Source organism: Hemitrygon akajei, chromosome 7 (assembly GCF_048418815.1).
Source record: "Hemitrygon akajei chromosome 7, sHemAka1.3, whole genome shotgun sequence".
NCBI classification, from domain to species: domain Eukaryota; kingdom Metazoa; phylum Chordata; class Chondrichthyes; order Myliobatiformes; family Dasyatidae; genus Hemitrygon; species Hemitrygon akajei.
In genome coordinates this window covers 90,969,108-90,993,885 of record NC_133130.1, presented here as the reverse complement: position 1 = coordinate 90,993,885, position 24,778 = coordinate 90,969,108, and the positions used below count along the sequence as shown (strand labels likewise).

Sequence of the window (24,778 nt, the reverse complement as noted above, 5' to 3'; positions counted from 1 at the left end):
CTCCCGATGGCAGTTCAAGTCTCACGTGTGTGGGCTGCCACAGTTCTTTATATTCCCTGAGCACCTCATTTACTCCATGCTGCCTATATTTATTGTAGCTCTCTTTCTTTTTCTGAACCAAGTTTCCAATATCCCTTGAAAACCATGGATCTCTCAAACTTTTAACCTTTCCTTTCAATCTAACCATCTGTACCATCAAAATTTCACATTTAAATGACCTGCATTTCTCTATTACATCCTTCCCATAAAACAAATTGTCCCAATCCACTCCTTCTAAATCCTTTCGCATCTCCTCAAAGTTAGCCTTTCTCCAATCAAAAATCTCAACCCTGGGTCTAGTCATATCCTTCTCCATAATTATATTGAAACTAATGGCATTATGATCACTGGACCCGAAGTGCTCCCCAACACATACTTCTGTCACCTGACCTATCTTCATTCCCTAACAGGAGATCCAACACTGCCCCTTCTCTAGTTGGTACCTCTATGTATTGCTGCAAAAAACTATCCTGCACACATTTTACAAACTCCAAACCATCCAGCCCTTTTACAGTATGGGGTTCTCAGTCTATGTGCAGAAAATTAAAATCTCCCACAATCACAACCCTGTGCTTACTACAAATATCCACTATCTCCTTACAAATTTGCTCCTCCAATTCTCGCTCCCCATTAGGTAGTCTATAATACACCTCTATAAGTGTTACTACACCTTTCCCATTCCTCAGTTCCACCCAAATACTCTCCCTAGATGAGCCTTCTAATCTATCCTGTTAGAGCACCGCTGTAATATTTGCTCTGACAAGGAATGCAACACCTCCCCCTCTTATCCCTCTGATTCTATCACACCTGAGGCAATGAAATCCAGGAATATTTAGTTGCCAATCACACCCCTCCTGCAACCATGTTTCACTAATAGCTACAACATCATATTTCCAGGTATCAATCCATGCTCTAAGCTCATCCACCTTTCTTACAATGCTCCTAGCATTAAAATAAATGCATTTAAGAAATTCTCCGCCTCTTCCTCTCTGTTTATCTCTAATGGTGCAAACAACTTTACTATCTTCTTTTTCTCATTCAATGTCTGCAGTGAGATGCTGAAGATGTTCTATAGGTCAGTTGTTGAGAGCGCCCTCTTCTTTGTGGTGGCGTGTTGGGGAGGAAGCATTAAGAAGAAGGACGCCTCACGTCTTAATAAGCTGATAAGGAAGGCGGGCTCTGTCGTGGGCAAAGTACTGGAGAGTTTAACATCGGTAGCTGAGCGAAGGGCGCTGAGTAGGCTACGGTCAATTATGGAAAACCCTGAACATCCTCTACATAGCACCATCCAGAGACAGAGAAGCAGTTTCAGCGACAGGTTACTGTCGATGCAATGCTCCTCAGACAGGATGAAGAGGTCAATACTCCCCAATGCCATTAGGCTTTACAATTCAACTGCCAGGACTTAAGAACTTTTTTTAAAGCTATTATTAATGCTTTTTGAGTTAGTGATTTAGATGCATATCATATTATTACTGAGTTAAGTATTGTATGTAATGAGTTTTTGCTACAACAAGTGTATGGGACATTGGAAAAAATGTTGAATTTCCCCATGGGGATGAATAAAGTATCTATCTATCTATCTATCTATCTATCTACATCTGTTCCTACACTCTGGTTCCCCTCCCCCCTTGTATCTAGTTTAAATCCACTGGAGCCTCTCTCGCAAACCTACCTGCAAGAATATTTGGCCCCCTCCAGTTCAGATGTAAACTGTCCCGCTGGAACAGGTCCCACCTTCCCTGGAAAACTGCCCAATTATCAATAAATCTGAAGCCCTCCCTCCTGCACCATGTCTTCAGCCACGTGTTGATCTGCGCTATCTTACTATTTCTAAACCCACCTGCACGTGGCACTGGTAGCAATCCTGAGATTGCTATCCTGGAGGTCCTGTCCTTTAACTTGGCACCTAGCTCCCTAAACTCACCTTTCAGGACCTCCTCACTTTTCCTACCCATGTCATTGGTCCCTACGTGGACCATGACATCTGGCTGCTCACCCTCCCTCTTGAGAATACTGAGAACGCAATCCGAGATACCGCGGACCCTGGCACCAGGGAGGCAACAGACCATCCGGGATTCTGGATCTCTTCCACTGAACCTCCTATCTGTCCCCCTAACTATTGAATCCCCTATCACTACTGCTCTCCTCTTTTCCCTCCTTCCCTTCTGAGCTGAGGGTCCAGTCTCGGTGCCAGAGACACAACCACTGCAACTTGTCCCTGGTAGGTCGTCTCCACCAACAGTATCCAAAACGGTATACTTATTGTTGATGGGAATGGTCACAGGGGTGCTCTGCTCATTCTGTCTAATCCCCTTCCCTCTCCTGACAGTCACCTAGCTACCTGTCTCCTGATCTCCCTGTAACTCCTGTTTATTTCTGCCTCTGCCTTCCGAATGATCCAAAGTTCATCCAGCTCCAGCTCCAGTTCCCTAACACGGTTTGTCAGGAGCTGCAGCTGGATGCACCTTTTGCAGGTGTAGTCATCAGGGACAACAGTGCTCGCCCTGACTTCCCATATACTGCAAACGGAGCACTCAACTGCCCTAACTGCTGCCTCCATTACCTACTCCTAAGGTAATTAAATTAATTAAAGAAGCTTACCCGGCCTTACCTCACTTGGAGTGAAGCTCGTACTCAGCTTCTGCTCGCTTTTTAAAATTCTCCCGCTGATCTCACGCGCTTGCACAGTCGTGCCCCGTTCAAACCTCTCCTCTGCCTGTTCACGCCGAAGCCTGTTGAGCCAAAGCCATCCCACTCTGCCTCAGTCCACTCTGATGATGGCCGCTGTATATGGCGGTCTTTTTTTTTAACCTTTGGCGCGCTTATGTTATGCGCCTCTAGCCTCTACCCCGATCAGTTAAAAAAAATGGCTTCTCTCTGAGATGCCCTTACTTCTTCCCTCTCCACCTCTTGCTTCGATTTAAAAGCATATGTGTTCAGCAGATAAGAAAAAACTGGTCAAACAAACTAAAAGCCCTTTCTTAAAAAATACAATAATGGTTTGGCACAATGCTTTTGCGTATATGGGAGATGCATCACAGTATCCCAGTTTACTCCTGTCTTTGGTAATGATAGCTCCAGCCCGGGAGAGCAGACCCTGGCTTTAAAACTTGGTCGACCTGAGGCATAGCTAAGGTGTCTGATCTTTATAATGGCAATACGTTTATTTATATCATTTGAAGAACTCAAGGCCACATACGGAATTCCAACAAAACACTTTTTTAAATACCTTCAGTTGCCAAATTTTATTATGTCCAGGCGAGGTTACAGTTTGAAGCTGCTTCCTTTACCTACCCTAGAAGACATTATTGATTTATTAATGAATTTGAAATAATTGGAATATATTTCAGCATATAAGCTGATGCTTAATGATTTTTAAAAGTAATATCCTAAAGAGGTTTGAGGAGGGACAAGGAAAGAGTAGAATTTGCCCCGTTACCCACAAAAGCAGATTCATTCATTTATTAGTGAAGAAATGTTCAGGATATCTTATTTGCTAAGTAAATGATTGTGTTTGGGGACATTGGAAATTATCTGAAGCTAGGGGACATGTGTCTATATTATACAACTTGTTTGCAAGTAAATGCAAAGAGTCATCAAAAAACATACAAGCATGGAGAACTGATTTTCATGAGAATCTGTCAGAAAAAGAGTGGTCAGAAGCTTGTTCCTTAGTTCAAACCCAATGAGTGAACACTCATTCTAAATTACTACAATACAAATGGATAACCAGACAGTACTTTACTCTGGTCAGGTTGAATCACTTTAACCCCGACATTCCAGACACATGCATTAAATGTAATCACCAAAAGGGTGTCTGTTCCATTGTATGTGGGAGTGTCCCCAGATAATCTGCATTTGGAAGAAGGTGCTAGATTTGATCTGTCAAATTATTGGAAAAAAGGTGCCCCTTGATCCTAAATTATGTATTCTGAACATTTATCCAAAGGACTTTGTAACCTTCAAAAATGTAAAGTCACTGCTTAATACTTGTTGTTTGGAAGCCAAATGCTGCATAGCCTATTCATGGAAGTGATGCACCAACAATAACTCTCGGAGGCAGGAAGTGAATGATAGGCTTTTATTAGCAGCAAAAAGGGACCCCACTACATCTCGGAGACTGAGGGAGGAGCAGTGCCCCAATCGCCTTTATACAGGGGTCTGTGGGAGGAGCCACAGGAGCAGTCAGCAGAGGGGCGTGTCCAGACAGGTATACATAGTTTACCACAGGAAGAAACCAACAACCAGTGGGCTTCCACAATGGCTGAAAGGAATGACTTCTTATCTTGCACGAGAAAAGATAAGCTACATCACAAAAAACAAACTTGGTAAATTTTGGGAAATTTGGGACATTTTCTTCAAGTTTCTGGGGAACAATTCTTAGGATGATGAAAGTAACGAATTGAATTGTGTGCTTTTTCCTTAATGGCGGGGTGTTGGCTTTTTTGTGTATGTTTTTTTTTCTTTTTATTTCTTACGTATTTTATTTTTCCCTTTTCTTTAACTTTGTTGCACTTTCAAACCTATGGATGATCTAATGTGTTTTCTTTTCATTCTGAAAAAGCAATGAAGAGATGTTTGAAAAAATAAATGAACCTTTGAATCTTTGATTGGGAAAAGGGGAAGGGAGAGGGAAGCACCAGAGAGACATTCTGTAATATTCAATAAACCAATTGTTTGGAATCAAATGACCTTGAGAGCAGAATTAGTCTATTTGGCCCATTGAGTCTGCTCCAACATTCCAGCATGGCTGATCTATGATCCCTCTCAACCCCATATCCTTTCACGCCCTGATTAATTAAGACCCTGTCAGACTCCATTTTAATTATACCGAATGTCTTGGCCTCCACGGTCGTCCGTGGAAGTGAGTTCCGCAGATTCGCCACCTCATCTCTGTTTCTGCCAGGCGCTCCGATTTCCTCCCCCATTCCAAAGAGGTGCTGGTTGTAAACTGGTTATTGTAGATTACCCCTCTGTGTCGTTAACTAGTAGAAGTAGTGAGGTCGTGTTTGTGGGTTCAGTGTCCACTCAAAAATCAGATGGCAGAGGGAAGGAAGCTGTTCCTGAATCACTGAGTGTGTACCTTCAGGCTTCTGTATCTCCTTTCTGGTAGTAGCAATGAGAAGGTGTTGGGGGTGCTTAATGATGGGCACTGCCTTTCTGAGGCACCGATCCTTGAAGATGTCCTGGATAATACGGAGGCTGGAGCACATGATGGAGCTGACTAATTTTACAACTCTCTGTAGCTCACTTAAGCTCTGCTGTATCATGTCGGATTTTGTATATATTAAGGAAGCAAATCGCTCTCAGTTTTGGTGTGAAAACACAAAGTAGATTTTCTTAGCTAGAAACTAACTATGTTCCTGTTGCGCTGTGTTCCCATGCTTTATGGTTAATCATAAAACTATTTAGAGAATATTTACACCTTTGTGGTTAAAGAGTTCTCGAGGTCCGAGTAAGAGTCACGGACAGAGCACGTGGTTGGACTACTCAGCCACACGGTTACCCTGGGAATTTTTAGTTGTGCTGGACATGAAGCAAAGTAACCTGAGAATTATGCAATTATGCACCGTGGGAAAAGGCTAACTTGCTCCCAGTGATTGAATGTAGAAAGTAGAATGTATTAACCGGATGGAAGACGTGAATGTAGAATGGTTCACTGTCATGTCGAAGAGAGATACTGCACTGGTCAGGAGTGTGGGATCTGTAATCTAAATAATCCAGTACATGTAGTAGCGTGCATAATTACGTTTAAATCGTGAAGTTGAAATAGCCTCCTGCTATGGATCTGGCAGCATAGGATTCATTGGGTTATTTATTTAAAGATACAGTGCGGAATAAGGCGCTTCCTGCCCTTCAAACTGTGCTGCACAGCAATCCCTGATCCAACCCTAGCCTAAACAGGGGACAGATAACAGTGATGAATTAACCTACTAACTAGTGCGTCTTTGGATTGTGAGAGGAAACCAGAGCATCCGGAGGAAACCCATGCATTCCACAGGGAAAACGTACTGGCTCCTTACAGGTGACATCAGAATTGAACTCCAACACCCCCCCCCCCCCCAACCCCCAAGCTGTAATAGTGTCATGCCAACTGCTGCACTACCGATAGTAGTTAGTAACATTCTTACTGTCTTCATTAAACTATTGGACACTTTTAAGTTTTTTCCTATTTTTCATGGATCATAGTCTTGGTATTGTATTGGCACAAAGAAATTCAAGGATATTCAAAATACTAGATGCAAGTACCTTAGATAGGGTATCTTTTGTATAGCCTTCTGCCATGGCACGATCTAGTTTTGTGCAGTTTATTAGAGCACGTTGCCAATCTTTCCTGTGTGACCCCTTCGCCATTGGCTCAAAGGAGTTAGCAAACCGTACGGGTAAGTAGCGAGAGGTGAAGACAGCTAGAATGTAAATGTCGCAAGTTGGCATGTTCTGCTAGAAATTCGAGGGGTTATTTTATCAACATTCTTTTTTTGTTAAAACCCGTTTAGGGAGTGGACTTCTTTAATGACAACTTGAACTCCTTGTGCATGATGTGGCTGGTGGATCGCGGTGAGTATAGCCTTGATGAATCGTTACTTTTGTTGAATGAAAGTCCTTCAAAGTTGTCCATGTCGTCTTCCTTGTCCAGGTGCTTCCATGATGCTGAGTGATCCTACCAGGTGCCTTACCAAAAATCCTTCATCGTGCTTTGCACATCCTCAAAGGATTGGGTCAGGCTCAAAGCATGACATGCCCCTCACAGAGCCATGCTGACTCTCCCAAATCAGACTATGCTTCTTGTAAATCCTGTCTGTAAGAATCTTCTCCTACGAATTGCCCACTGGTGAAGTAAAACTCACTGGTCTATAATTCCCAGGGTCATCCCTTCTCTCTCTCTTGAGCAAGGAAATAACATTTGTCCCCTTCCAATCATCTGGTACTTCCTCCGGTGAGGACTGGCCAGTGACGATGCCCAGATCGTCACTGAAGGTGCAGCAATCTCTTCCCATGCTTCCCGTAAGTAACCTTGGGGTATATCCCAGCTGGCCCCGGGGACTTATCTATCCTAGTGCTTTTCAAAAGTTCCAGAACATCCTCTTTCTCAATGTTGACATGTTGTAGCATATCACTGCCTTCACAAACATCAAGGTCCCTCTCACTGGTGATTACTGAAGCAAATTATTCATTGTGGATCTTCCCCAAAGTCCTCCGACTCCAAACACGTTGCCTCGTTTAGCTCTGGCCAGCCCAGACCCTCACTCTGGCCATCCTCCTGTTCTTCAAGTTTTTTTTTCTGAATCCATCTCGCCAAGTCCTTCTCGTGGCCCTTCTAGTTCTCCAAAGTCCATTCTTCACTCCCTTCCCGGCCACATTGTAACTCTTTGGAGCCCAGGCTGATCTTTGCATCCTATGCTTCTAGACCAGCTGTTCCACGTCTCTTGTCGAGCATGGTTCCTTCACCCTTCTGTTCTTTCCCCGCCTCAGTGGGGCAAACCTCTGCAGAGCCCCATCCAAGTGAAGCCCTAAACAACTTCCACATTTCAATTGTGTGTTTCTGAGTGCATTCATCCCAGCTTGTACTCCCAGGTTCCTGCCCAATACCATCATAATCTTAACACCCCCCCCCCCCCCAATTATTACTGTTGCAAGCAATCTTGTAGTACACTTGTACACATGGCAACAAGAAACAGACTCGACTTTAACACATACGTTTATTTATTTAATTATTCAAGAAAAGCATGGCCCAGGCCCAATGAGCCGCAGCACCCAGCAACCGGTCGATTTAACCCTCGCCTGATCACAGGAGAGTTTACAATGACCAATGTGCCTACTAACCAGGATGTCTCCAGACTCTGTGGGGTGTGGGGGGGGGGGGGGGGGGAATCTGAGCACCCGGGGTAGACCCCCGATCCACTCCGGTTAGTTGCCTTTTATTCCAAAGGCAGCGGAGCTGGGAATCTGAAATCGTAACTGACAATTCTGGAGACACTCAACAGAGTGGCAGAAATACACAGATACAGCTGTTTATCTCCCAACGTGATCTCATGCCAGCTCACCCACTCCTTTTTCCCCCCTCTACATATGAGTTCTTAACCCTGCCTGCATCTCCAGAAGCCGCATGTTACTTCTGCACTGCCTCCCTGGTTTGCTTCCTGCCTGGCAGTCAAAGCTATGAAGTACTCAAGCTGGCTTTAAGGCAACATCGCGCAGGTCCTGTGTTTTTTGTAAATGATAGTTTTCTTCATTCTCTTGGTGTAAGCGAGCTGTGGTATTTAATTGATGCCAGAAGCCTCTCCTAAGACTTGGGCCACTCAGGAATACCCTGTATGTCACCCATCGTAATGTCTCTCAGCCATTAAAATGGGAGCTTTGAAGCTTCTGTACTGTCGTTAGTCAAGATGTAGTTTATACTTGCAACTGTTTGCAATCAATATTCACACTCCTTATCATTTTTATAAATGAATGGCAGATGAGGATTCCTTCCCTGTGCAAGTAATTTCCCAAAACCGATCGGGCTGATTTTTCTTTAAACTTTGTATTTTATCAGCAAGCTACTTATTTGAAAATCAAGTAGTAACGGCAATTAGATCAGATCATTTCTTGACCTGTGAATGCTGTCTTGTAGTATACGCTATTCGCGAGGCCGCGACCATCAACTTGGCCAAGTTGGTGGAGAAGTTTGGCAAAGACTGGGCAGAATCCACCATTGTGCCGAAAATACTTGCCATGGCCAGTGCGCCCAACTACCATCACAGAATGACCATCCTGTTCTGCATTAACGTGAGTATAGCTTTGACAATACTTCCATTAAACTTCACAAGCTGCTAAAATATTTCATGACTAAAACATACAGTTAGAACACACGCTTAAGAATAAAGTATTTAACAAAAATATTATGGATTTGTTTAAAATGTTCTTTGTTCTTTGTGAATGTTTAGATTCTGTAAAAAATCAACTAACAACACTTAATTCTTCATTTAATTTCTCAACTTTGCCCAAGCTGATCCTTCCAATATCGACATCTGCTTGATACGAGGTTCTGTGCTTGCATTATTTGCTGAGGTGTTTCATGTTTAATCTGCAAGGTGTCTGGAGTAAAAATTGACTTGAGGGCTAGACTTGTTATGATTTTGTGTAGCAGTGTTCCTAACCATCCCTGTGGAAATTGACTGATGGTGTTAGCTGAAAGACAACTGATCTAATGACCTGTTGACCCACCTGATGGCTTACAGCTTTCAAGTTTTATTTCACAAGGGTCTGTTTCTGCGCTGCAGTGGACTATGGCTCTGTCTTTTGCTCAGAGATCTGAATACCCTGAAATGGACATTATATATTATCTGGCTGAGGGAATTTTAAGTTTTTTGACGCAACTAGTTTCAATTTGCAAGTGTACTTAAAGGACCCCACAGTATTCAGTTTTGCAAGTTGCAGAGTTGACTTCTTCCCCTGGTTTTATTTGATGGGCCTGGGCCTTGCTGGAGTTTGGACAAGGTGAGGGGGAGATTCAGTCGAAATGCTTAGATAGAGTGGATATGGAAAGGATGGTTTATATATTGGAGGAGTCTAGGACCAGAGGGCACAGCCTTTGGAATAGAGTGATATCCGTCTACAGCGAAGATGAAGAATTTCTTTAGCCAGAGGGTGGTGAGTCTATGGAATTCATCGCCACAGGCGGTGATGGAGGCCAAGTCATTGGGTTTTTTTAAAGTGGAGCTCCATAGGTTCTGGAGGGTGTCAAGAGGTCTGCACGACCTGACGTTTTTGCAGTATCCTCAAGGATTTGGCAAGCTGGACTCTTCAAGAATGCAGGTGTGGCCACTGCAGCCATTGCTGGAGAGGACTTCAGGTTGTATTGAAGTGGCCTGAGAGTGGGAAATGAACCGGTGTTGAGTGGATTTAAGCACCAAGCCAGGTTAAAAAATTTAAAGAGTCAAGGGCGAAAGACTCACTTCTCCATGAAGTCTTACCTCCACACTGAACTGACTCCCTTCCTGTGGCCTGCAGCCATCGGGGCCCTGGACCAGCTACAGATCTGAACTGACTCCCTTCCTGTGGCCTGCAGCCATTGGGGCCCTGGACCAGCTACAGATCTGAACTGACTCCCTGGCTGTGGCCTGCAGCCATCGGGGCCCTGGACCAGTTACAGATCTGAACTGACTCCCTGGTTGTGGCCTGAAGCCGTCGGGGCCCTGGACCAGCTATAGATCTGAACTGACTCCCTGGCTGTGGCCTGCAGCCATCGGGGCCCTGGACCAGCTACAGATCTGAACTGACTCCCTGGCTGTGGCCTGAAGCCGTCGGGGCCCTGGACCAGTTACAGATCTGAACTGATTCCCTGGCTGTGGCCTGCAGCCATCAGGGCCCTGGACCAGCTATAGATCTGAACTGACTCCCTGGCTGTGGCCTGCAGCCATCGGGGCCCTGGACCAGCTACAGATCTGAACTGACTCCCTGGCTGTGGCCTGAAGCCATCGGGGCCCTGGACCAGTTACAGATCTGAACTGACTCCCTGGCTGTGGCCTGCAGCCATCAGGGCCCTGGACCAGCTACAGATCTGAACTGACTCCCTGGTTGTGGCCTGAAGCCGTCGGGGCCCTGGACCAGCTACAGATCTGAACTGACTCCCTGGCTGTGGCCTGAAGCCGTCGGGGCCCTGGACCAGCTACAGATCTGAACTGACTCCCTGGCTGTGGCCTGCAGCCATCGGGGCCCTGGACCAGCTACTGAACTGACTCCCTGGCTGTGGCCTGCAGCCATCGGGGCCCTGGACCAGCTACTGAACTGACTCCCTGGCTGTGGCCTGCAGCCATCGGGGCCCTGGACCAGCTACAGATCGGAAGTGGCTCCCTGGCTGTGGCCTGCAGCCATCGGGGCCCTGGACCAGCTACAGATCTGAAGTGGCTCCCTGGCTGTGGCCTGCAGCCATCGGGGCCCTGGACCAGCTACAGATCTGAAGTGGCTCCCTGGCTGTGGCCTGCAGCCATCGGGGCCCTGGACCAGTTACAGATCTGAAGTGGCTCCCTGGCTGTGGACTTAATTTCAATGACTCTGTGGTTCATGTTCTTTGGCTTACTTGTTTACTATTTTTTGCACGATTTGTCTTTTTGTGCACATTGCGTGTCTGACAGTCTTCGCTGCGTGGGAATCCTTTTCCATGGATTCTATTGTATTTCTTTATGGCTGCCTGCAAGAAGACGAATCTCTCACTGCTCCCCCTCAGTGATGTCTGCTTCCCTTCAACGGGAGTTAGTGAAACCTTCTCTCACTCTGTGATATCTGCTCAGCTCTTTACTTCATCCCCTTCCCCTCCCGGTTTCACCTATCACCTTGTATTTCTTCCTCCACTCACCCCCCTCCTTTAAAATCTACTCATCTTTATTCTCCAGTCCTACCAAAGGGTCTCGGCTGGAAATGTCAGCTGTACTCTTTTCCATAGATGCTGCCTGGCCTTCAGAGTTCTGCCTGCATTTTGTGTGTGTTCCAAGGATCCTAGTAGTTTAAAATCCTCAATTGTCACAGAACAGGTGCTAGGTAACTGGAGCCCAGCGGTACGGTACCTTTCTTCGACGAAGGCAGCAACTGGTAACTACAGAGCTGTGAATCTAACATCAGTGGTAGAAAGGTTGTTGTAAAAGGTCCCAAGGGACAGGGTTCATCTGCACTTGGGCAGAGCTTCATCAGAAATGGTCAGCGTGCAAGGGGAGATTCTGTTAGCCAACTTGAGTTTTTCGGAGTTACCAATGTACTAGTGCAGTTGGTGTAATCTACGGGGACTTCAGTAAATCCTTCGACAAGATCCCCAAAGGAGTAAGAGACCAAGGGATCCAAAACAACTTCACAAATTGGGTTCAAAGTTGATTTGGTGATCAGCTGTTGGTGGGGTGTTGCTTTTGTGGTTACCCCGTGGTGTACCACAGGAATCTGCACTGGAACTCTCCTGTAAATGATTTGGATGTGACTAGAAGTTTAGCAGACGACATAAATATGTGAGCTTTGTTTTGCGGTGTTTGTGCTAATGATGGTGCCCTGATTAGTTGGCAAACTAGGCAGAAGAATTGTACCCAGAACATAGAATGTTAAAAGCACAGTACAGTGCTGTGCTGATCTTTTAACCTACTCTGAGATCAATCTAACCCTTCCCTCCTACGTAGCCCTCCATTTTTCTATCATCTGTGTGCCTATGTAAGAGTTTGTTAGATGTCCTAATGTATCTGCCTCTACCATCACGCCTTTGTGGGGCATTCCACATACCCACACACTGTGTGTGTGTGTGTGTGTGTGTGTGTGTGTGTGTGTGTGTGTGTGTGTGTGTGTGTGTGTGTGTGTGTGTGTGTGTGTGTGTGTGTGTGTGTGTGTGTGTGTGTGTGTGTGTGTGTGTGTGTGTGTGTGTGTGTGTGTGTGTGTGTGTGTAATAAAAATCATACCTCTATAGCTTCCTCCAATCACCTTAAAATTATGCCTCTAGTATTCTACCCTGGGAAAAGGTCTCTGGCTGTCCACTCTATCTATACCTCTTATCATCTTCCACTCTATCCACACCTCTCATCCTCCTTCACTCCAAAGAGATAAAGCCCCAACTCACTCAACCTTTCCTCGTAAGACATGCTCTGTAACGCAGGCAGCAAGTCTCCTCTGCGTCCCCTCTAGATCTTCTCCATGCTTCCTATGACAAGGCTACCAGAACTGGACGCCAGCATGGTCTGACCAGAGTTTTGTAGAGCTGCAACATTACCTTGCACTCTTGAATTCTATCCCCTGATTTACTAGACTCTCCCCCCCACCCCCGCATCGTTGGTGGGGGCGGGGTGTCTAAAGCCCCCGAGGTTAAAAGTGAGAGAGAAAGATGCTTAAAAGGGACGTAAAGAGCAAGATTTTCACAAGTGGGCATATGAGTGGAGCTGAAAGAGAAATCTCTAGAGGTGGGTACAGTTACGTTGATAGGAAAGGCCCAGGCCCATTCTTCCACCCCTCACCCCATGCGCACCCTCGCTTCTCTCTCCTGTCTGGTTTCTCCCCGAACCTGTGACCACCTCCGTTATTTATCAGAGTCCAGCCCTTGTTCCTGCTGTCAGTCCCCACCTTCACGCTCTCCCTACCTGGTTCCATCTCCCTCTCAATGTTATTCCCTCTTACCCGCCCCCGTCGTCCTCCGCCTGCCACTGCCTCTGCTCCGCCTTCGGTCCTCTCCTGCCATCGGTGCACCAGTCACCTCAGACTCACTATTCCACTGTATACTGGCCATCTCGCCCTCCCCCCACAGTCCCGATGCAGGGTTTTGATCCAGTCCGCTTTCCTCCCACAAATCTACTCATTTCAGCTTGTTTGTCGCTCGAGATTCCAGCATCAGCAGTCACTTGGAATGGTCTCCCTCCACTCAAAGCCTTCCCCCTGTCCCTGAAGCATCCATAACCCAGCACATTGTGCTGCTAGTCCAGCCCATCGTCAACCATGTTTCTATACTTACAGGAGTATAATCCCTGTACTGATCACTGGCCAGCTCACCTGAGTTCTCTTAAAACCAGAATATAATATAAATGGTAAGACGCTCAGCAGTGTGGAGGATCTGAGAGATCTTGGGGTCCATGTCCACTCAAAGCCACTGCGCAGGTTGACAGTGTTGTTAAGAAGGGGTGCATGGTGTGTTGGCCTTCATCAACTGTGGGATTCAGTTCAAAAGCTGTGAGGTAATGTTACAGCTATATAAGACCTCAGTCAGACTCCACTTGGGGTACTGTGTTCAGTTCTGCTCACTACAGAGAGAGTGCCGAGGAGATTTACAAGCATGAAGCCTGGATGAGAATAGGTTGAGTGAACTTGGCCTTTTCTCTCCTTGGAGCGACGGAGGATGAGAGGTGACCTGATAGAGGTGTACAAAATAATGAGAGGCATTGATTGTGTGGATAGTCAGAGGCTTTTTCCCAAGGCTGAAATGGCTAGAATGAGGGGGCATATTTTTAAGTTGCTTGGAAGTAGGTACAAGGGGATGCCAGGGGTAAGTTGTTCACACAGAGAGTGGTAGGTGCATGGAATGCACTGCCAGTGGCATTGGTGGAAGCGGATACAATGGGGTCTTTTAAGAGCCTGTTAGGTACATGGAGCTTAGAAAACTAGAGGGCCAGGCGCTGGGGAAATTCTAAGCAGTTTCTAGAGTAGGTTACGTGGTCGGCACAACATTGTGGGCTGAAAGGCCTGTAATGTGCTGTGAATTTCTATGTTCAAAAACAGACGCGATTAAACCTCCCAGCCCTCTCGTGATTCCCCACCCATTTCTGTCTGCTCTGCCCACTGGCCCTGCTTGTTTAGTTAGTCTGACGTAGAATTCTGACTCAACCACCACTACATGAGTGTTCTCTGTCCCACCCCTGATGCCTCACTAGCTTAAACTCTCCCAAAGTGCTTGAGCAAGGGTATGGATAAAATGGACGCACAGAGGCGGTGTCCAATAGTGCAAGAGTCTGCGACCAGAGGGCACAGCCTCAGAATAGAAGGACGTCCCTTTACAGCAGAGGTGAGGAGGAATTTCTTTAGCCAGGGGGTGGTGAATCTGTGGAATTCATTGCCACAGATGGCTTTGGAGGCCAAGTCATTGAGTATATTTAAAGTGGAAGTTGATAGATTCGTGATTAGTTAAAGGCGTGAAAGATTACAGGAGAGGGTAGGAGAATGGGGTTGAGCGGAAAAATAAATGAGCCATGATGGGATAGTAGAGGGGACTCATAGAAACACAGAAAACCTACAGCACAATACAGGCCCTTCAGCCCACAAAGCTGTGTCGAACATGTCCTTACTTTAGAACTACCTCGGCTTACCCATAGCCCTCTATTTTTTTATGCTCCATGTACCTATCCAAAAGTCTCTTAAAATACCCTATTGTATCCGCCTCCACCATTGATGCTGGCAGCCCATTCCACGCACTCACCGCTCTGAGTAAAAAAACTTACCCCTGACATCTCCTCTGTACCTTCTCCCAGCACCTTAAACCTGTGCCCTCTTGTGGCAACCATTTCAGCCCTGGGAAAAAAGCCTCTGACTATCCACATGATCAAAGCCTCTCATCATTTTCTACACCTCTATCAGGTCACTTCTCATTCTCCATCGCTCCAAGGAGAAAAGGCCGAGTTCACTCAACCTATTCTCATAAGGCATGCTCCCCAATCCAGGCAACATCCTTGTAAATCTCCTCTGCACCCTTTCTATGGTATCCACATCCTTCCTGTAGTGAGGTGACCAGAATTGAGCACAGTACTCCAAGTGGGGTCTGACCAGGGTCCTATGTAGCCGTAACATTACCTCTCTGCTCTTAAATTCAATCCCATGATTGATGAAGGCTAATGCACCATATGGCGCCTTAACCACGGAGTCAACCTGTATAGCAGCTTTGAGCGTCTTATGGACTCAGACCGCAAGATCCCTCTGATCTTGCACACTGCCAAGAGTCTTACTATTAATGCTATATTCTGCCATCATATTTGACCTACATTAATATATAACCATATAACAATTACAGCATGGAAACAGGCCATCTCGGCCCTTCCAGTCCATGCCGACGCTTACACTCACCTAGTCCCACTGGCCCGCACTCAGCCCATAACCCTCCATTCCTTTCCTGTCCATATACCTATCCCATTTTACTTTAAATGACAATATCGAACCTGCCTCTATCACTTCTACTGGAAACTCATTTCACACAGCTACCACTCTCTGAGTAAAGAAATTCCCCCTCTTGTTGCCCTTAAACTTTTGCCCCCTAACTCTCAACTCATGTCCTCTTGTTTGAATCTCCCCTACTCTCAATGGAAAAAGCCTATCCACGTCAACTCTATCTATCCCCCTCATTATTTTAAATACCTCTATCAAGTCCCCCCTCAACCTTCGACGCTCCAAAGAATAAAGACTTAACTTGTTCAGCCTTTCCCTGTAACTTAGGTGCTGAAACCCAGGTAACATTCTAGTAAATCTTCTCTGTACTCTATTTTGTTGATATCTTTCCTATAATTCGGTGACCAGAACTGTACACAATACTCCAAATTTGGCCTTATCAATGCATTGTACAATTTTAACATCACATCCCAACTCCTATACTCAGTGCTGTGATTTATAAAGGCCAGCATACCAAAAGCTTTCTTCACCACCCTATCCACATGAGATTCCACCTTCAGGGAACTATGCACCATTATTCCTAGATCACTCTGTTCTACTGCATTCTTCAATGCCCTACCATTTACCATGTATGTCCTATTTGGATTATTCCTACCAAAATGTAGCACTTCACACTTATCAGCATTAAACTCTATCTGCCATCGTTCAGCCCACTCTTCTAACTGGCCTAAATCTCTCTGCAAGCTTTGAAAACCTACTTCATTACCCACAACCTTTGTATAATCTGCATACTTACTAATCCAATTTACCACCCCATCATCCAGATCATTAATGTATATGACATACAACATTGGAGCGAATACAGATCCCTGAGGCACACCACTAGTCACTGGCCTCCAACCTGACAAACAGTTATCCACCACTACTCTCTGGCATCTCCCATCCAGCCACTGTTGAATGCATTTTACTACTTCAATATTAATACCTAACGATTGAACCTTCCTAACTAACCTTCTGTGCGGAACCTTGTCAAAGGCCTTACTGAAGTCCATATAGACAACATCCACTGCTTTACCCTTGTCAACGTTCCTCATAACCTCGTCAAAAAATTTAATAAGATTTGTCAAACATGACCTTCCACACACAAATCCATGTTGACTGTTTCTAATCAGACTCTGTCTATCCAGATAATTATATATACCATCTCTAAGAATACTTTCCATTAATTTACCCACCACTGACGTCAAACTGACAGGCCTATAATTGCTAGGTTTACTCTTAGAACCCCTTTTAAACAATGGAACCACATGAGCAATACGCCAATCCTTCGGCACCATCGCTTTTTCTAATGACATTTGAAATATTTCTGTCAGAGCCTCTTCTATTTCTACACTAACTTCCCTCAAGGTCCTAGGGAATATCCTGTCAGGACCCAGAGATTTATCCACTTTTATACTCCTTAAAAGCACCAGTACTTCCTCCTCTTTAATCGTCATAGTTTCCATAACTTCCCTACTTGTTTCCCTTACCTTACAGAATTCAATATCCTTCTCCTTAGTAAATGCTATATTAATGCTATATTCTGCCATCATATTTGACTCGATAGCCTAATTCTGCTCTTGCGTCTTATAGTGTTGGTCCCCTCTTGGCTCGGGTCACCTTGCCATGGGAGGGATCCCAGTGATGCAAACACCTAATGCTGTCTGCACGGCACCCACTCCTTGTCTAGACATTTCAGCCGTCCTGCCTTCCTGTTTCTAAACTCGCTAGTACGTGGCAGAAAGGGTAGTCCAGCGATTACAATATACCACCACTTCATCTTTACAATTTTCTGTTGACCTGTAAATCTCCTTTGCAGGACCTCATCTCTCTCCTTGCTGATTATCATTGGTGCCAGCGTGGACTGTGCCTTTTTATCATGGAGCAAGATACGTTCTGAGCATCGCACAAATCAGATCGGTGATCTTTTCTTCAGTCTTGCTTAGTGAAGGTCGGGGCTGTGAATGAACGTTTGCATTTTCTGCTTTTTTTTTAGGTGTTGTCTGAACCCTGTGGCCAAGAAATCACCACAAGGCACATGCTACCGATGGTTCTCCAGATGGCAGGCGATAAGGTGGCAAATATTCGCTTCAACGTGGCTAAAACGTTGAAGAAAATAGGACCGGTTTTGGATGCCGAGTAAGTTTTTGAGTTGGGGCTTATAACGCGGCCTGTGGAGAATGTTTCATCTCCGGTTTGGAACGGAAGTTGAGACGCCGCTGTGGTGGCATTTAGCAATAGCGTCGCACCGTCTTTTGTCCCCACAGGTCCATTCCGGCCAAGACCTCCCGTCTCTGTCAGTCCCGTCGTCCGAGGTTCTGAACCTGGGGTTCACGGACCCCTGGCTTAATGGTCCATGGCACCAAAATGGTTGTGAACCCCTGACTAAACCTTTCCTGCCCACGTACCTGCCTCAACCAGTTCTTCTGGCAGCTCATTCCATGTACTGCGTGGGGGAGGGGTGCAAATGTAACCATCAGGCCTTTCCCTCAACCCCCTTGGGTATTTGCTTCACTTTCCTACTTGGCCTGGATCTTTAAACGATCTTCTTCATTGTCCAGAGATTAAGACCATAAGACACAGGAGCAGAAATAGGCCATTCGGCCCATCGATACTGCACGGCCATTCTATTAATACCCCTCAACCCCACTCGCCTGCCTTCTCCCTGTTTTTTTTTAAAGAGAAAAGGACATCCTTGCCAGGAATATTTAGTGGCCCATTTCTACCGTCCGACTTCCTTGTTTAAGGTCTCTCCGCTGCCTTTGTATTCCAAGGACTTCATTGTACTACAGCTTTCCCAAGCCAGGCGTAAAATTCCTTTTTGTAAGATTGACCTTGCGTACTCTCTCATTACCCACGCTGCCTGAGGAACTCCAGTCAGCTGGCCTTTAAAAGGGTCCGACATGTCAGAGGTGTTGCTTTCCCTTCGAGCAGCTGCTGCCCAGTTTATCTTCTCCTGTTCCTGCCTAATACTGTTACAATTAGCCCTTCTGCACCTCAGCACCTTCTCCCAAGGATGTTTTAATCCGTAGCTATCTTAAAACTGAGGGAATTACAATTATGGTTGAAAATTTGATCATCTGGCCTGGCTCATTTCCTTGGAAGCTGTATTATGTCGCCATTCCAGCTTGGAGTGTCTGCATACTGTCTGGTGTAACCCTCCTAGATGCAGTTATCAATTTTGACCCATTGAAGCTGCTGGTGCTCAGGAAATTCCATTCAGTACTGGGGAAGTTGAAATCAGCCACTCAGTAACCCTATTTTTAAGTCTTTCTGTGATTGGGGTTGAGGGGGATAATAAATTGGCTGTGATGGAATGGCAGAGTAGACGCGATGGGGTGAATGGCCTTTCTGCTCCTGTGTCGCATGGTCGTATCTGCCTGTATATCTGTTCCCCAGCTCCCAGTGGCCTTTTGGGAGCCTAGCACAGTAATTAAACCATTTTGTTTGTGTGTCATGCGATATATGTCGCCTGCATGGACTTCAGTGAGACCTTTGACAGGGTCCTGCACGGGAGGCTGGTCCTTATTGTTAAAACTTCTGGCAACGTGGATTAAAAGTTGGCTGAGGGAGGTGGAGGGTGTTTCAAGCAAAGCTTGGGTTCTGGAAGTAGTCAGTTGTACTGTATAGAAACATGCCCTCTTGTCCACTGCATCTATACTGACAATCACTCCTTGCTATAGTAAACCCACTTAGCCACACTAACTCCACACCCCTATGTCTCGCTCATTGAACCTGTAGAACACAATGTTGTGCCAAACTAAATCTTCCTTTTCAGTCCCGACGAGGGGTCTGGGCCCAAAGCATCAACCGTTTATTCACTTCCATAGGTGCTACCTGACCTGCTGAGGTCCTCCAGCATTTGGTACATGTTGCTCTGGATTTCCAACATCTGCAGACTTTATAATTAAACCATCACCTTTTGCCCGCACATGGCCGATATCCTCCATTCTCCACACATTCATTTCCTGTCTAACAGTGTCTTAAATACTTCAACACTCACACAAAATGCTGGAGGAACTCGGCAAGTCAGGCAGATGGGTTGCATTAAAAGGAAGTTTATGCATTCAGTGCCCCTCTCTTCAACGGCGTAAACTTGGGGCATCCAAATTATTCTCCTTTTCCATCCACTAACCCAAATGAGCTGAGCTGCAGTTTCTGACCGTAGTCTGCTGGTTGAGCTCTTACCCATATCTGGCCAGTAAACGATCAGTTGTGATAGTGGGAGCCTGCGTGAGAGGCAGAAACAGGAGATTTTAATCTGGGTAATACCCAGTGTAGTTTTGGATTTAAGTGAATGCGTTGCTGTCTTGTTTTGAAGGTCACAGGTACTAAAAGTTGCTTTTAAATCACAGCACTTTACAGAATGAGGTCAAACCAATATTGGGGAAATTGAGTCAGGACCAAGATATGGATGTAAAATACTTTGCGCAGGAAGCCATGACTGGTAAGTTGCAGCTTTGCACCCGGCTCGGTATGAGCATAAGCATTCTCCCTTCAAGCAGTCTGGCCTGCATTGTCCCAGAGTTTGTCGCTGGGTCTCTGAAGATGAGCACAAGACAAGAGGGGTGTCTGCTGGGTTCCTGCTGTAGGTGCACTGATGGTGGAAAAGGCTCTTTAAACGAAAGATGTGTGCCTTGTAATCTGCACGTGTAACTAGTGAGGGTCAGGGGGAAAACATGCGGTCCTCAGCAGGTTCAGTAAAGGGGATAAAAGACAAATTATGGATTCAAAACTCTGAAAGTACAACTGGGAGCCAGCAAGAGGATTATTCGAAGAGCTGGAACAGTGCTGTGATATTTGTAACTGTTTCCAGTTAGAGGGATTTGCTAATTGTTCAGAATTATAAACCCTGATATAGAGCTGAGAATTTCATGCTCAGCTCTATGTCTCTTACTTGCCCTCCTGTTTGTGTAGGCTGAATATTTTAAGAACCAATCCAGAGTTTTGAGTAGAATCCTCAGTAAAGAGTTCTGTGTTTCTATTAGGTGATTTTTAGGGTTTAAGAATGGGTGTTAAAATCTAGTGCTACCGTTCAATAATTCTCTACCATTGTCTGTACATCCTGTTGCCCCGCTGGTGTTTAGGGCAGTAATGAAGCCCCTCCATCTCTGGCAGTGTTCAGGGCCCCCCTCATCTTGTCAGGAGCTTCCTCAGTTTTCACTCCTGTCAATCACACAAATCCTGGGTGGAGCCCAGGAATACCGTTGCACTCAGAGGTAGAAAGATTCTTCATTGCTGTTTCCGGAACCGTTTTGTTTGACCAGTCAGGGTTGTTAGCCCTGAGCTGAGCCCCTGAACCTGGAGGACCAGTGGACCACCTTTAGTTTGCCCTCTACTCTTTGACCTGTTTGGCATGGGTGACCCTACCAAGGGCCAAAGCATAAAGCCCTGAGCCTCATGCACTCCAGATAAAACCCAATCCTGTCCACCCTAGGTGTATAAGATGATGAGAGGCATTGATCGTGTGGATAGTCAGAGGCTTTTTCCCAGGACTGAAATGGCTATCGTTGGGGAGCATAGTTTTAAGGTGCTTGGATCATAGTCCTGGTATTGTATTGGCACAAAGAAATTAATTCAAGGATATTCAAAATACTAGATGCAAGTACTTTAGATAGGGTATCTTTTGTATAGCCTTCTGCCACGGCACGATCTAGTTTTGTGCAGTTTATTAGAGCACGTTGCCAGTCTTTCCTGTGTGACCCCTTCACCATTGGCTCAAAGGAGTTAGCAAACCATACGGGTAAGTAGCGAGAGGTGAAGACAGCTAGAATGTAAATGTCGCGTTGGCATGTTCTGCTAGAAATTTGAGGGGTTATCTTATCAACATTCTTTTTTTGTTTAAACCTGTTTAGGGAATGGACTTCTTTAATGACAACTTGAACTCCTTGTGCATGATGTGGCTGGTGGATCGCGGTGAGTATAGCTTTGATGAATCGTTACTATTGTTGAACAGAAGTCCTTCAAAGTTGTCCATGTCGTCTTCCTTGTCCAGGTGTTTCCATGATGCTGAGTGATCCTACCAGGTGCCTTACCAAAAATCCTTCATCGTGCTTTGCACATCCTCAAAGGATTGGGTCAGGCTCAAGGCACGACATGCCCCTCACAGAGCCATGCTGACTCTCCCGAATCAGACTATGCTTCTTGTAAATCCTGTCTGTAAGAATCTTCTCCTACAATTTGCCCACCGGTGAAGTAAAACTCACTGGTCTATAATTCCCAGGGTCATCCCTTCTCTCTCTCTTGAGCAAGGAAATAACATTTGTTCCCTTCCAATCATCTGGTACTTCCTCCGGTGAGGACTGGCCAGCGACGATGCCCAGATCGTCACTGAAGGTGCAGCAATCTCTTCCCATGCTTCCGCTTCTTGCCGTACATTAAGGAACTTGTCTCTGACACCAATCAACACATGAAGTCAGCTCTGGCCTCTGTTATTGTGGGCTTGTCCACCATCCTGGGCAAGGACGCAACTGTTGAGCACCTGCTTCCCCTGATCTTGGCTCAGCTCAAAGATAAGGTAATTTTATCATGAAGTGCAAACTTTAACATACCCCTTGTGTGACCTGTGGACATCGTGGATATTTTTTGAATAGCCTACCGAAATCAGGCAAATACCATCGGAGAGCTGTCTTCTGTGTGCTGTTTGAAAGCTGGTGTCAGGTCAAGAGTGGTGATGAAAGGTCGCTTATTGTTCATTAGGCGATCGGAAAGCTGGTTGCCATCTCTGGAACTTGTACACTCAGGCATCTGCTGAAGGTGACGAGCAGTCCATGCTCCACCACGAGATACAGGTATCTGGATAAGTGTGCCAGAACGGGACGTGTTGCAATCTAGACTGATGTGTCCAGGCTTTTGCTCTCGCTGATATTGATTCCTGGAAATGACAGCAGTTGGCCCATGTTCATCTTTCCTGTTGACAAACATTGTAACTGCCGTTTGCTTGGAGCTGTGTGGTGATGTCCAGCATGAACATTGCAACACAGACAAAAGTGGACAGAACCTCACAGGAATCTTCAAGTTGGAGATTTAGTCCTGCTCAGTGACGAGCAGATTGCCCGCAACTGCTGGCCAATGGCCAGAATGAGGAATACCATGCATGGTCATTTTCAGGCTTATCATCAAACTGGTATAGTCCGGAAGTGATGAGATCTCGTCGTGCTAAATACTGTGCCATGGGTTCAACTGCAAGTGGCACCCTGACTGTGGGAATATGTCGACGGGCATATGACTGAACATGTACGTTCGTTATGGGATTTGCTGTTCTGAATTCAGACTTTGCCTCTTCTCTCGCCAAATCTGGTAAGTTTGGTGTCGAGAAGTATTTGTCGTCAGCCCCTTCATTCTTGAGTTCGTTGCAAGGTTACAAGCATAAATTGTCTTCCTCATAAAATGGGACATTAGCAAATGAGTATGGAGAGGAAGATTGGGGGACCGCTTTGTCGAGCACCTATGCTCCGTCCACCACAACAGACAGGATGTCCCGGGTGCCACCCACTTCAACTCTGCTTCACATTCCCATTCGGATATGTCCATTCATGGCCTCCTCTACTGCCATGATGAGGCCAAACTCAGGTTGGAGGAGCAACACCTCATATACCGTCTGGGTAGTCTCCTGCCCTTTGGTACGAACATCAAATTCTCCAACTTCCGGTAATTCCCTCCCTCTCCCTCCCCCCATCCCAGTTTCACTCTGCCTCCTCTTCCAACTGCCTATCACCTCTCTTATGATTCTGCCTCCTCCTACTACACAGTACTTCCTCCTTACATTCCTTCTTCACCTTTTCTGCCTATCCCCTCCCCCAGCCCTTGATCTTTCCTCTGATTGGTTTTTCACCTGGCACCTTCCACCCTCCCCCCACCTTCTTTATAGGGCGCCTGCCCCCTCACTCTGCAGTCCTGACAAAGGGTCTCGGCCCGAAACGTTGACTGCTCATTTCCACGGATGCTGCCCGACCTGCTGAGTTCATCCAGCTTGTTTGTACATGTTTACAGTAGCCATGTAGTCCAGCAACCAGCACAACTTTGCGATGTGGGAGAAACAGGATCATCTGCGGTCACAAGAGATAAACTGCAGTCTTCAAACAGAACCAGAGGTCAGAATTGGACACAGGTTGCTGAAGCTACAGGACTGCTGCACTACCTGCAGTACGACTGAGCCACTCTCAAGCCTGGTTTCATTAAACCTACGACATTTGCATGCTGAGAACAATGCTCTTAATTCCTTACTAGCTGCAAAATAGGCATCACCCTTTTTAAAAAAAAAACCTATAAAGGAAGTTAGCAAAATGGCCATCACTTTGTTATTTTAATCACCCTGAAGGTGCAACAAGCTGACGGCCAACACATTTCTGTTGTATTTTACCATAGATTTCCCTATGGTGAATATAATTTACCACAAGAGACACAGCTTTTCTATGTCACCAGTCTTCTTCAAAGTTAACTGTCTAGAGTTTTGATTGTTAATCCTTCAAATTGACGATTGAAATGCAACTTTTCATTCTTCAGGTGTCTTGGCCTGAAACATAGACTGTCCATTTCCCTCCACAGTCTGACCAGCTGAATTCATCCAGCATCTTGTCTTTTGCACCCCAACAGCTGCAGTTTCCTGGGTGTCCAACTTTGAAGAAAAAGTTTCACGTTTTCATATTCTGTTGAAAAATTTTTGTTTACTAGATCAAAAAGTACCAGAGGGACAACGCCCTGGTACTTTGCTGAGTTGGAGGTGGAAGGTAATGCAGAAACCTTCATCAATAAGTCTTATCTCTGTTGGAAATGTTATGTCAGGATATCATTAGCAAACCACCCAGGGCAGGGCACCGCGGACTGGTTTAATATTGACAATATTCTTGCGGACCGGCCGATGGGGGGGGTGGGGTGGGGTGGTGGGGGTGTTAATCACGACCGGAATATAGGTGATAAGTCAACTATGAGTCACTTATAAGTGGCTAATACACTCAATTTTGCTTCTAAAAGGATTTATCAAGCAAATTTAATATTAAACACACAGCACATATTTTCCTCGCATGAATATAGTGATGTCAATTATAACTAACTTATACCTTTGTAAGTCAATAGCATCATAACATTTTAAGTAACGTTTGGATATTAA

The 24,778-nt window shown here is 45.7% G+C and overlaps 1 protein-coding gene across 1 annotated transcript in view; it reads left to right on the top strand.

The window, feature by feature from the left end:
• Positions 1 to 24,754, top strand: part of LOC140730662 (serine/threonine-protein phosphatase 2A 65 kDa regulatory subunit A beta isoform-like) — a 67,522-nt gene extending 42,768 nt beyond the window's left edge. The window contains exons 16-20 of the mRNA XM_073051412.1: positions 6,540 to 6,600; positions 8,657 to 8,811; positions 17,666 to 17,808; positions 20,025 to 20,116; positions 21,525 to 24,754. Coding sequence (XP_072907513.1) covers positions 6,540 to 6,600; positions 8,657 to 8,811; positions 17,666 to 17,808; positions 20,025 to 20,116; positions 21,525 to 21,541 — 468 coding nt within the window. The 3' untranslated portion in view covers positions 21,542 to 24,754. The remainder of the gene's footprint in view (positions 1 to 6,539; positions 6,601 to 8,656; positions 8,812 to 17,665; positions 17,809 to 20,024; positions 20,117 to 21,524) is intronic.
• Positions 24,755 to 24,778: the final 24 nt, after the last annotated feature.